This window comes from Nicotiana tabacum, chromosome 18, assembly GCF_000715075.1.
Source record: "Nicotiana tabacum cultivar K326 chromosome 18, ASM71507v2, whole genome shotgun sequence".
Lineage (NCBI taxonomy): Eukaryota > Viridiplantae > Streptophyta > Magnoliopsida > Solanales > Solanaceae > Nicotiana > Nicotiana tabacum.
Window position 1 is genome coordinate 106,601,409 of NC_134097.1, and position 13,952 is coordinate 106,615,360.

The following is a 13,952-nucleotide window of genomic DNA, read 5'->3' on the forward strand; positions in this document are numbered from 1 at the left end:
TTTTTACTCATGATAATATAAATAATATAACACTATAATTATAATTAATTAGTTAAAATTGGATGAGCTAATATGAAGAATTTGAATCAACAAAAAATAATTATTGCCTTCAATTTTGCGAATATATAATTAAGCCTTTAAATTAACTAATTAACAAGAATCAATTTAATTATTTTTCATATTTATCATATAAGTAAACTTATTTTCAAATTGACAAATCGAGTGTGACACATAAATTTGTTTTTACAAGAATAGCATTATTTGGTTATAATAGTATCAAGAGTCAAATTCGTAAATAAACAAACTTAAAGCAATCAGGAGGAATCAATAGAATACAAACTATATTCTAAACGAGTTTTTATATTTTTTTTTTTTTTTTTTATTATTATTATTATTATTATTATTATTATTATTATTATTATTATTATTATTATTATTATTATTATTATTATTATTATTATTATTATTATTATTATTATTATTATTATTATTATTATTATTATTATTATTATACAATTGACAACTCCCCTTATGTCACGTTTCCCTTATCAAATTTTTCTATGAGCATAACACCAACCTCTCCATTCCAAAATGACAAAGAAATTCATTTTTTTAACATTTATTTTATTTGACAAATTTTTGTTGGCAATAGTATTTATATTTTTTTTGGTTTATTTTTGTATTAAATCATAGAAATAACAATATTTTTTATAAGATATTTCTATAGAAGTCCTAAGAAACTACAATAACGAATCTAAGAACTTGAAAAGATTTTTTTTTTTCATTGAGCCATCTAATAAAATATTTAGTAGTCATCATTTCAAGAACATATACATTTTTTGTTAATTTTATTTTTAAAGTCCAACACATTAGTTGTTTCTTAATTTTTTAGTAATATTTTTAAAAAGTATATTTTATTGATATAGGGTACACGCGCAAAGCACGTATCCTAAGACTAGTAAATATTCAAAGTTGAGCAATCATTCCTAGAGACTAGAGCTCTTCCGTGTTTTAAATAGGGGTATTTTTGTCCATACTTATATTTCCGCATCAATGAGTTACTACTTTACCAATACAATTTAAAATATGACTAAACTTTAATAGCTGACCTAAAGTGGCTATTTACCAATCTTTTACGGTTTGTATTTAACAAATAGTATACTATCAGTATACAAGAATACCTTTGATTTAGGTTTATGTTTGACAAATAATATGCATGCAAATCTTTCCTCTAAGCTTTTATTTAACTAATAGTATACTCCATAATGATGTTATGCAGAGGACAAGAAGATGTGTAGATGTAGAAGACGCAATCCATTCCAAGGCTTGGAGAGCACTCGCCAAGGAGACTAAATAGCTTATGTGGCCGTACTTCTTTTCGCCAAAAATAATTTTTTTTTTTTTGAAAAGTATTTTGAGAAAAATACACTTAGAAGTACTTTTTAAAAGTTTGTCCAAACACTAATTGTTGCTCAAAAGTGCTTTTCAAATTGATTAGCCAAACACAAACTGCTTCTAACCAGAAAAAACTTTTTTAAAAAATACTTGTAAAAAAAGAACTTTTAATATAAGCTGATTTTAAAAGCACGGTCAAATATGCTATAAGATGGAGCACGCTGTGCAAGAAAGCAAAACTGACTTATGTATGAGTTAAACTACTTGAGATTAAGAAGGGAATGAAAGGTTGATTCGACTTTGGAAGAGATAATTTAACAAATTTTGTAGCTGGGAAGCAGACTGTGGATCACTGCTAGAATTTTATCCTTTAAAGAAAAGCACCTAGAATGAAAGAGAGGACATCAAAGTGTAGCCAATATATCCAAAATTGGTAATCTTGTATGTTACCTCATATGATTACCATTATATAAGCAAATTGAAAATATCAAGCAATGCTTTAGCAACCCTTTTTAAATATGGGCTGCCTACATCACACCCCTTTGGGTATGACCTTTTCCCAGACCCTGCATAAATGCGGGATGCTTCGGGCTACCATTTTTAATGCTTTAGCAACCCGTGAATCAATTCCAAAATTAAAAGACTGCTATGACAAAACTGCAGATAGTTCTTTCAAATTGAAACAATACAATGCTCAAAAGATTGCAGAACTACCAAACAGCAGCTTTTAAAAAAATGAAAACAAATAAACACATCTTTCAACTAAGTTAAGTATGGGGCCTTTGAAGTAATTGGTATCCCTTCACCATTAACCACGTATCATTCGTTCGATAAAGCCTTCTTACTAGGAGCTCTTTATCCCCTTAGTGGACCTACCCGACATGAATCTAGATTAATCCGGCTGGTGAACTTCAAATACCGGATGGTTGAGAAAAGAAAGAAAGGAAAAATTATGGAATCCCTTCCTTCACCCCATGAACTCCACCTTCTCCACACAACCAACAAACCACCCTCCCTTATAGCAGGACACACCTTGTTCTCCCATCAAAAGGAGCCAACAATGGCAGGATCAAAGATCCTTTTTCTTTTGAAGCTTTACAAGAGAATAAGTACCATTTGATTAAACAGCTAAATTTCGATTTCACTAGATTAAACAATTGGATTTTTTTCCTCTCTTCTATAGAGAATAACATGTGAATCTCAAAAAGAAGAGGAACTTATCTGCTTCTTTCTCTGGCAAACCCTCTGACCAAAAGATGAATGAAGAGAAGGAAATAACTAGAGGAAGTTCACAAGGGAAGAGAACGAAAGCTAGAAGGAGAGAAGGAGAAGAACCAAAACTGGAAAGAAGCAGAGAATGAGCAGAAAATAAGGAAAATTACTTAAATCCCTTCTTTAATATGTTTTACAGGTGTACACATGAGTATTAAAGGAGAAGAAAGATGAACACTTTTCTAACTTACTACAGCCATGCAGTAGGTTAGCAAAAAAACAACACTACTAGCAATACCCTGAACACACACATGCACACACTTCAATTAGCATTCAGCTATAAGGTCAAACAAAACTTGAGCAAGACTAATACAAATTGTTTTCTGTTTCTGCAAACAATGTAGAAGTCCTCATTTTGACTTTTTTTTCCTTAAGCACCCAAAAAAAGAGCGAAAATAGAACAAAAGAGACAGCCTTAAATATCCCAATGACCCATAGTTACTTGTCCTTCCAATAGTATCAATATATCTCTCTATTTTACTTCTTACCCACAATGTCTATACCAGATATATAATAGCATCCTCAGAACCTGAGACGCTTTCACCAGAGACTGCTGTGTTTTTCATGTCCTCAGAAGAATCCTTGGTCAGAGTCGGCAATTCCAGCCAAAAGCTTTCTAACTGGTCAGGAGTAAACCAGTCTTTCTTCATCTACAAAGCAGAAAGAATTATGAGGATTAGAGGATTTCTTGATATGAAGATGATAGATATAGTTTGACAAAGGACTCACAAAGTAAGGGTAGCCTTCAGATATGCTAAAGTTTTCCGGAGCGCTCTCTAGGAAAAGGCTAATGTAGTACAAAGCAAATTTACCGCAGTCCGTACCATTTGTCTGCTGCGGTACCTGAAAATTTTCAAGTCATGCTAAATGAGAGACCATTAGTAAGTAACATCAGAAACATGAGTGAAAAGTATTGTGACCTTAGGAATCAATAACTTGATTTTCCTAATCAGCTGCTGGCTCTCTGGCCTCTCTTCATTTTTGAAAATGTCCAAAACAAATCTACAAATCAAACAAAACAAAGCATACAAGTAAATTAACTAGAAAAACAAAAATTCCTAAGGTAGTATGTTCATCGAGGAAAATACTTTCTTATCTCAGGTTCATATCGCGAGGGTCCCGCCATATGCAGTGAATCCAGTAACAACATACAGGGAGTTTTGGATTCTGACTCTAAACTTTCGCCGAAATGGCAAAAGATCAAAAGACACCAATGATCCCTGATAAATAACATCTCAGTATACAAAGCACAACTAAAAACATTATATGCAACTTTGGCATAACCAGATAACAAATCAGAAACACATACCAGAGAACGATGGGAACAAAAACATATTTTTTCGAGAATATGTCTAGCCCCTTAATCCACCTCAACACCTTAGGCTTGAATAGTTTGGTTGTGTATAAATAAAACCACATGGACTCAAGGTATGCAAATGAACTTTTCTTATCCTCTGGTAGTTCCCTCCATATGTTCCTACATAATCCCAAGAAGTTATGCTCAAAACAGAAACTGGCAAACATAAATATACTTGCATAATTTAGCACACAGAACCCACAAACTTACTCCAGGTAGCAGTCAAAGTCGACCGAGTTTAACTTTCCATCTGATTTGCCATTCTTTCTATTTGACAGTCCACGGAGGCGAGCAGAACGGCGTAGCAGAACAGCTGAATCAGGTGCAGCAGCTATTTTTTTACTTTTTCTTTTTCGACATGTGCGTGGGTGTTCCTTTGGGCGAGACTGACTTGGAAGTTCCTCATCAGTTCCTTTTTTACCAGAGCCTGTCGTGACACAATTTACCATTCCGACAATAAGCATTTTTGATTGTCTGGTGAATCTAATAAGAGTTAATAATTTTCAAAGCAGGAAGATTTGTCTGCTAATAGCACCACAAGAATCAAAACAGAGTTGTAACTAGAATTAATTGCACCCTTATTTATTGCTTTTGAGGAGAGCCAGGATGTGAAGCACTGGTTCTTCTCAACCACCAAATCCAAATAAAGTACAACGAAATGGTGCATGGGAAAAGGAATCATTTAAATAGCAAGCCCTTAGGAGAAGAGAACCAAACAGTTAATTGGACATTGTTTCACCTTTCAACCATTGGGTTGATTACAATTGATTCATCACCCACCAATGACTTTAGTGATGTAATTTACAGTTGTAATTATACAAACTAATAAAAAACAAACCAACATCAGAATTATGTATTCTGAACAACAGCTCATTAGCAACTATGACATAACAAGTTCAGGAAAAAGTTTATACCACTAGGCTTCGCGTAAATCAAATTACTTAAACAGTAGCCCAAGCAGCAATTTTGTGTGAGTCAAATTATCAGTCTATAAAAGCAGATGTAAAAGAAAGAAAATAACAATAATTGGGGAAGTAAAAGACAGAAGGACAAGTATAAACCATTTCTACTTCTTTTAGCCATCGATCCTGAACTTAAGGATAAAACGATATAGAAGTAGGACTTCAAAAACACTGATGTTTCCTTTTTGTTTCTCTAACAGAAATGGAAGTAAAATCCGGGAGAAATGCTTCAAGTTCTCTAAAAAATTATTGCTGAATCTTCCAGTGATTGGGAAAAGAGCTAAAAGACAGATAACGAAAATGATTCTTGCGATAATTTTTCTTTTCTGGATCAGGAAAGAAAAGTAAAGAAGTTGTCCTGTGATTGCCAACCTAGGATTTAATGATAGAACTTTACAAAGGAGAGAATGCAGAAAGGGTATAAAAGAAGGCAATACACAGGAGAGGGGTGTGTGTGTCCGCACCCCCAAAAGAGAGAGGTGCAAATGAAGGAGATATGGAGGCGCTGAAACAAAATGATGATTAGGGCAAACAAATGCATTTAAGTGGAACATAGAAATGGTCATTAACATAGACCAGATTCTTGCGATATGACTGGAGACGTAATCTATGTAAGGTTATAGTAGTCTGGATTGCCTTCTAAGGCAATTTGCTAAAGCGTAGGCCAAGCACTACTGTTCCATTGGCTGAAAAATATAATCCGGATACGACCTGCCAAAAACCTTTAATAAATGCATATCTAACACAAAAGAAATTAATGAGACATATTGTCCCCTTTATATAGAAGTGAAAATAAATAACAGGAAACGAAAATGTTCTTAGTCCTGATAAGTTCGACAAAATACTTAAAAAACTGTTGAGTGGTAGTTTCGAAGGTAAAGTCCAATAAAAGAAAGTAAGATCTGCATAGTTTGCAAAGTTTTACCATGAGATATATGAATTAGTTTTTCTTAGAGTTCTTTTTACTTTTTCTTTACAAAATAAATAAACAAGAAAAGTAAGTTAACCAAAAAGTCCAAAGGAGTCCAAGATTTCCACAATTACAGAAAGAAAGGGAGCACAAAGTGTGATTAAGTAATAGGACTCCGAACACTTTGTATGGCAAGTAAAGACAAGCTGTAACACCAAAGGATGCAAATATGGTCATTTTGCTCATTAACAGATATTGGGAAATTCTTGCATTCACCTAACCAGATGCACATCAAACAAGTGGTAAGCTGCATCAAGATTGACTCCTCTTGATCTATTGGAAACACAAAGGCCTCTTGGGTGCTACTAGGAAACCCCTAGCAATTGCCTACACCATCAAAATCTAAAATACAGCCATTTAACATTTGAACAGATCAATGCAAGGATTAACTGCATCAAAAGCTGAACTAACAAGAATTCAACTTTATACCTTTAACTATATTGCGGCAGTTCACCTGTGATTCCTTGCCTTGGCAAGACCACAACAAGGTAGGTGCTCTCTTGAATCCCATCAATAGTCTTTACCCAGCACCAACCTTGCTACTTGTAACACAAGTCAAACTAGAGACGCCTAATACAGACTTTTAAGATAGGTTCTTTTGACTACAACAAAATTTTAGGCCCTTGGTCTTCCCTGTACAGAAATGTCCTACTGTTCTATAGTAACTTGGCCCCTCCAGCCTTAGCCATCTTGCAACTACTGTCTTGGCCTCCTACATATACAAACATTAAGTATTCCATGAACCAAAGACCATCGGAGGATACTTAAGTATTCCAAATAAAAAGCCAAAGGGAAGTATTCAAGGAACAAAAAGCAATAAGGATATTTCTTCAAGGAGAATCCAATGGAAATCTCGTTAAATAATAAATAGAACTACAAATCAAATCCTTCATTTACATAATAACTAGCATGATAGTGAATATAAAATAACTTATACCATGACAAATGGGATCCAACTAAAACCATACTTTTTTGTTGGGCCACTGCAGGGTCTTTTTCAACTTAAGCAGTAAACACTAAAGAAATGTTTGGACTGAATTATCAAAATGTTTATGATTATTTAGTAAGCTAAAAAATAATCAGTTTTATTGATGCAATAGTCAGTACTCCTAGTTAGCTCTAAAAACTGATTTTTTACAATAGCCTGATTCAGATTAAAGAAAATAGTTTAATTAGCAAATCAGGGATAATTATCCAAACCAAACAGGGCCCTAGTAAACAAAGATTTGACTTAGAAAATGAATTCATTAAGGTTGAACATGAACCAAAATTGAAAAGAGATAGATATAATTCTAAAGTGCTCCGGGAAAGTCGGAAGAAATATGTGTTTGAGACTGTTGTGACAGTATTAAAGATAGGTATAACAATGAGCTCGTGCACTAAAAAGATGACCGAAAGAGGGAGCAGAAGATAGGACTATAAATAGGAAAGGAAAATCAAGTATTTAGGAGTAGATGGAGCTAAAATAAGGCATATCTATCCTTTTACAATGGAAATTGGTAGCAAATCAAGTGGCAAACTAGAAAGTCTAAAACAATCATACCAACCAAAGAAAACATATAACTAAAAAATTCCAGCATGTTATTTATAGCTCTCAAACTGCTGTCAGTAAAAATAAAGATAAAATTGTTGTCTAACCCTTGATCACTAAGTTGGTAGGTAATATGTTGTTTGATGGTTGTTTTCACTTTTCAGTGCCTCAAATTGGACTTATAATGACATTAGCCTTTAGATATTTGAAAACATAAAATTAGAATAGAAAATACTGCAGCGGCAAACGAGCTCGTTTATCAGTGAACAATAATAAAAACCCATGACTAAAACATAAGGATTAGCAAGTGCAGTGTTGTTAACTGCTTGCTTGAAGCAAATCAGCTGCAGCCAGGCTGGAAACACTAAGACAGTAAGGAGCGAGACTCATTTCCCAGGAGCTCTGTCTTAAAGAGGGTAACATATATAATATGTATGGTTAGCAAAGTGATATATTCATTGTTAATGAAAAAATGTTATGAATGAATATGTTAGTGACTAGAAATAGGAAACTAGAATTAAGAAAGAAAAAAACTAGTACCTTAATCTGGATTAGAAATTTAAAGTTTAAACATGCACCTTTGCATATACTTTACAAATATTAAAATAGTTATTGATCTTGACTGACATGATTTGACTTCATATATTTCAATTAATTGTACTTTCTTTAAAAAAAATTGTCGATCTATTCTTGCAATATATATATATATATATATATATATATATATATATATATATATATATATATATATATATATATATATATATGTGTGTGTGTGTGTGTGTGTGTGTCTTCTTTAAGAAAAACACTCTTAAATTGAGCTTTACGTTTGAGGCCCTAACAGATTTTGGTGCTTTTCGCCTCTGAGTCAACACTAAACAAATATATGTTTTATTGTCCCTAGAGGCCATCTAAAAGAATCCGTCTTCCTTTCCAAACAGTTGACTTATTCCAAAGTCGAAGCTTTGTCATCTCCTCTCACCATTGTTTCTTCACAATGCACTTCCATTATTAAGTTGATATTACCACCTGATTTTCCAATGGTGAGGAATAGCAAATTATATCTACCTGTTAATACAAGACTATCACTTTTCCACCATTTCCTCGATTGTAGTCCATAACAAACATTCGGACGATCAACAGTTTATCAGCCATCATTAACTAACTTTCTAGCCAGATGGGCTTTCCTTGTCACTGAATCCATGGTATATTATGTTGATCATATATGGAGGTGGACTGGTGGTAATCAAAAGCCACCAGCTTAGAGGATGCTTCCACCAAAATGTAAAAAGTAACAAAATTTTATAAATCAGAAATGGCATGCCTTGAATGACAACAATCTTGATAAGCATCTCCTTTGGAAAAGGAATGGATACTGTTTGATTTAGGAGAGTTTAGGTGGTACTAGAAAGATATGGAAATTAAAATGGTAGATAATTAACAGATAAACTGTTGCCATTGTGCAAAATACTGGCCCACTTTAAGAAGGTGCGAGTACAAAAAACAATGAAACACGTTATACTAGTATTAAATGGATTCATAAGATATATCATACTGGCATTACAGTCATACCACAACCAAAGGAAAATTCTGCATGTCTAATTTTGAAAACTCTAGTGCCTTAGAGTTGCTTACCAGTATCTGAATTTCTACCTATTGATCTTCCGCAACCAGGAATATATTTATAAGATTGTGGCTTAGCTTGACGCTACTTGTTTGATCAGTTATGGAGCGTAGTTTGGAGCTCTTGTTTCCTCAATAAGCTTGACAGTTTCCTGCATTTGATTCGCAACTGAGTCTATGACAGCTGCAGCCTGCAAAAGCAATAAACAACCCCTAATTCTATGGTAACTTGGAAAGTCAAGAGAATCACAAAATATATTTAAGAATCTCAACAGTTAATGAACTTTACTTATTTCAAGTTACTCAAAACTCTTATACTATGAACCCTCTTGCACGTTTTAACCACCAACTTAACAAGCATTTTTCTCTCTTTTATATTTTTATATGGTATTAAAGCCTCACCGGTCGTGGTAGATGGTATAGACACCAATCAAAAAAAGATTTTTTTCTCTCTTTTATCTTCGTCCATGGTAGTTAAAGCCTCAATGCTCTTGGTAGTTGCTAAAGACTTCAGCAAAATCCTTCCCATAAGCCTGTGGCCTTATGCCACTTTCTCTGCGAAAATCCTTTTTCTTTTTCATTATTTTATTCTTTGTGTCTCTTCTAGTGATCATTTTGGCGGGCATTACTCCTCTTTTGGTGACTTTTTCAGCAGACTGCTCCTCTTCTCAGTGATGTTTCAGTGGCACCGTGCCTCTATCTCGCTATTGTTCCAGCCGCTCCCCTGCCTATGCTGTCCAACATTCTAACCATTTTTTTCATCGACCATTCCAGTAGTACTGCACATCTTTTTGGTGATCATTCTAACAACACTAAGGCTTATTCCAGTAACCGTTCCAGTGGCACTACCCCTATCTAGTCAGTCTTCCCGCTATTCTCCAACCCACTTTTCCAGCATTCTTTTGGCAATTTTCGAGGATCAATTCGATCATTATTCTAGCAATTTCTTTGAAATTTTTTTTGAATCTATCAATTCATGTTACACCAATAATTTCATGTTACATCAATTCATGTTTTTCTTTCTGATGATTGCTCACCATTTTGGTGGCACAATTCTAGAGACTGTAAAATATTCTTGATTATAATCCGAGATTCTAAGAATTAGGAAACTTTGTTATTTTTTATAGCTCAAAACTCCTATATAAAGAGCCCCTTGGATATTGTTAACCACCAATACAATTAAGAGTCTTTTCTCAGTTGTATCTTTTCACAGTAACTACTAATTCAAAGATCCACCAATAACATCTTAATATATTCTGGAAAACGATTTCACCTAGATATTCTGCAGCATAACAGATTTTCCCATTGCAAACAGAAGAAATCAGCGATGTAGTACAACTGGCCCTGCTATTCTGGAACTTTTAAGAGCAACTAAAAAAAAAGAAGAGGCAGCCGGTGCACAAAGCATCCCGCATTCACGCAGGGTCCGGTGAAGGGCCGAACCTTTAGGGGTATGATGTAGACAACCTACCCTGATGCAAGCATTAGTGGCTGTTTCCACGGCTTGAACTCGTGACCTATAGGTCACACAGTTCAGTGACAAGGTCTGATATTCCAATAAAAGTGAACACATCCAAATAAACGTACAGTGCAAATGTATTCAACAAAAACATGTAAGGTTCTACATGGAAAGGGTTTTCAAAACTTAAAATAATGATCTGTCTAATAATCAGGAAGAAGGTTAAGATTAAAGGAACCTTCAGGCCCACAACAAAAAACTGTATGCTCTTAAAACCAGAAGGTAAACAAGATTCGAACAGGAGCAAGGACGGTCTGATAAAGGTAAAAGCTTACTCATACAAGGTTTTTATACCAAACCAATGAATGCATGACATGCATTTGAACATACACTACTATCACTTAACCATGGTTAACTAATGCATATTTTCACTTCATTAAATCACATAACCATGATAAGTCGAATTCGTTTGGTGTAAAAACCCCGTGATGGTAAGTGTTTACCGTCTAATAAGCATGTGCATGCTGAAAGCCACCTACTGAGTACTGATGCGTTTACAGAATAAGACTCACTGTTCAATCTGTGCATTGCACCACGCAAGACACTCAAATGCAAAAACGAGTAACCGGGCCATTTGACATCAGTAAGATTTGGCTGAAACATTCTCAAGTCAAGAGGAAGAAGAAAAAAACCAAAGAAATATGAGTTAAATAGATTCCAGCCAAGCAATTCCTAAAAGAAGTAGATGAATTGTTAGAAAGTAGAAAGTAGATACATCACAAATGATAGAAGGAAAAATACTTTTTTTCAGAGAGATAAAGGCTTTATTTTTCACCTCCATCAAATGGTAAGGAAACCACTTATAGCTTCATGGAACTCATGGTCCAAAATAATGTGCTATTTAATATTGGAAAACTATCCACTTGGCCATAGCATTTGATCTTCAATCCAAGAATCTCAAAAACTCATAATGTGCATACAGTCCAAGCATAGCTCTCTAAGTGCATACACACTCTGTGGTTTGTGTTAAAGGCCTAGTGAATAATATCTCATCTGATTAAACATTTGAAATTCTAGTCATGGGTTTTAAGTTTGTACCACGAGAGTTGATTCAGATACGTATTTAAGCGACAAACTAATTCATACTACTGCATTCTCTTTGTGAAGTGTGGGCATGTTTGTTGGGGATGGTGGTCCTAAAATACCCTCTAAAGTCTGAACTTCTTACTAACGCTAAATAAATAAAGCAACTAATAAAAGAAAACTTCCAACATATACAAGCCGTAAATCAATCACATTCCCACTGTGACCTTTTCTTGTTCTCCCTTGATCCATCATATTTCATATAATGTAGAAACACAAATAAATATTTATACAATATTAGCAGCATTTTCTTATGAAGATCACAACACCGAACAAGAGAAATTCAAAGATTTTTGCTTTAAAGAGTTAACTAATATCAAGAAGAATGATCAGTAAACCAAACTTATTCCAGCTATCACCAACACCATTAATAATCTTCCCGAGATTCCTAGTTCCACATAACGGAACAATACATTGCAACAACTATAGTCCACGGGCTCAAAAAATGAGCAATTTTACAATGATTCCCAGACAATAAAAGCACCATGATACACTCACATCCGCAGGCTAATTCCGGGTTTGAACTTTATGGGTTCTAAATTCTAGGATAGCGACATCAAGTGCTGGGTTTTGAATTAAATATTTGTACATATTTAGTGGATTTCTTAACAAATGTATAGGATTTTGGGCCAAAGCTACTGTGTTATGCCGAACCCGTATTGTAAAGCCTACATCCACCACTGCTCATTAGTCATAGAAACAGAGAAATTGTACAAGTTTAACTTTACAAAGTTAACCAAAATAAACGAAGCCAGAACTAATAATCCTTCTCAAAGATTTTCTAATAAAAACAAAAAATAAACAGAAAAACAAAAGTAACAACAGAAATTCCAACTCACAAACTGACTGGGTGAAAAAGATAGAGCATTCTCAAAGATACCCAAATAATGAAAGTACCAAAACACTAGCAATTGAGTACCTGAAATAGGGAATATGACACAATTTCTTCTCCATCACTCTTTTCTTCATCTTCTGTGCCTCTTTTTACAAATATAACCCAAAATTTGCATTGTTCAAGTTAGAAGCAATTTTTTGGTTGCTGTAACTTTTGTTATCGGCATGACCATCATCATCTTTTTGTAATTTTTGCCACTCTAACGGAATGCAGAATTTGTTTGGTTCCTCCACAAGGTGAATACAAAAAAATAGTAGTATATTATTCAGTACATGAATTACAGTAAACAACATTCATTCCTTCAATTAAATGCACTTGCTACTATTTTGCGTTTGGCATACAGTTTGAGAATGGAGTTGTGACGATTATAAGGTAATCGCGTCGTCAACATTAAAATATATTAATTAAATTAATTCTGATCCGGCTTGTTTGAACATATTACATATTATTGGTTCAATAAATTTCAATTGTCATCTTATTTAGTAATATGATATACAGCGTAATAAACTCTCTATTAAATTAAAGCGACTTATATAACCATTGAATAATTTTTTTGTTCTATATTTTTCTTTATTCTATTATTCAATGTTTAGTATTTTTACATTATCAATAGAAATTTTTATTAGCATATTACTTTATTTAATATTTTTATCTGCTTGTTTTCTTTTAGTAATATAAGAGAAGATATATATTTTATTAATCTTGAAATATTTTTTATTTTAAATTTTATTTTGTTGTTGTCAATAATATTATCTGAATTTTAATGAATAAAACTTCTATTAAATTATAGGGACTTATATAGTTATTGAATAACTTTTTTGTTATGTATTTTTCTTTATTATATTATCCAATATTTAATATAATTGTATTGTTAATAGAAATTTTTATTAGCATATTACTTTGTTTGATATTTTTGTCTACTATTTTTTTGTAGTATAATAGAAGATATATATTTATTACTCTTGAAATATTTTTTATTTTAAATTTTATCCTAATATTCTCAATAATATTATCTGAATTTTAATGAATAAAATCTCTATTAGTAAATATACTTGTATAGTCATTGAATAACCTTTTTGTTCTATATTTCGATTTATTATGCTTATCCAATATTTAGTATTTTTACATTGTTAATAGATTTTTTATTATATTACTTTGTTTAATATACCCCTTTATTGCTTTCTTTTTTTAATGTAATGAAAGATATATATTTTATTACTCTTCAAATATTTTTTTTATTTTAAATTTGATTCTTTGTTCTCAATAATATTATCTGAATTTTAAATGAATAAAATCTCTATTAAACTAAAGAGAGTTGTATAGCCATTGAATTACTTTTTTGTTT

The 13,952-nt window shown here is 32.9% G+C and overlaps 1 protein-coding gene across 4 annotated transcripts; it reads right to left on the minus strand.

Moving 5' to 3' along the window:
• Positions 1–2,950: 2,950 nt before the first annotated feature.
• On the minus strand, positions 2,951–12,965 carry LOC107832363 (putative ubiquitin-like-specific protease 2B). 4 transcript variants are annotated; one of them, XM_016660202.2, is made up of 10 exons: positions 12,632–12,964; positions 9,123–9,301; positions 6,386–6,668; positions 6,173–6,298; positions 4,235–4,451; positions 3,977–4,144; positions 3,756–3,887; positions 3,588–3,669; positions 3,397–3,510; positions 2,951–3,317 (listed from the first exon to the last, which is right to left on the minus strand). In XM_016660202.2, exons 4-10 carry the CDS (start codon positions 6,207–6,209, stop codon positions 3,165–3,167), a joined length of 903 nt encoding a protein of 300 aa, XP_016515688.1. In that variant the 5' UTR covers positions 6,210–6,298; positions 6,386–6,668; positions 9,123–9,301; positions 12,632–12,964; the 3' UTR covers positions 2,951–3,164. The 4 variants fall into 4 exon arrangements, with proteins under 4 accessions (XP_016515688.1, XP_016515687.1, XP_016515686.1 ...); XM_016660201.2 differs by lacking the exon at positions 6,173–6,298 and adding an exon at positions 11,142–11,223 and having other exon boundaries at positions 12,632–12,963; XM_016660200.2 differs by lacking the exon at positions 6,173–6,298 and having other exon boundaries at positions 12,632–12,965.
• Between the last annotated feature and the right edge of the window lie 987 nt (positions 12,966–13,952).

What these genes read in the sequence shown, in the direction of transcription:
- LOC107832363 (XM_016660200.2), bottom strand. Translation starts at nt 6,467, where the DNA reads ATGGGATTCAAGAGAGCACCTACCTTGTTGTGGTCTTGCCAAGGCAAG. An exon ending in CTGCCGCAATATAGTTAAAG is followed by an intron (nt 4,452 to 6,385) that starts GTATAAAGTTGA and finishes GTGTCACGACAG; the next exon opens with GCTCTGGTAAAAAAGGAACT. An exon ending in TTTGTTCCCATCGTTCTCTG is followed by an intron (nt 3,888 to 3,976) that starts GTATGTGTTTCT and finishes GTTATTTATCAG; the next exon opens with GGATCATTGGTGTCTTTTGA.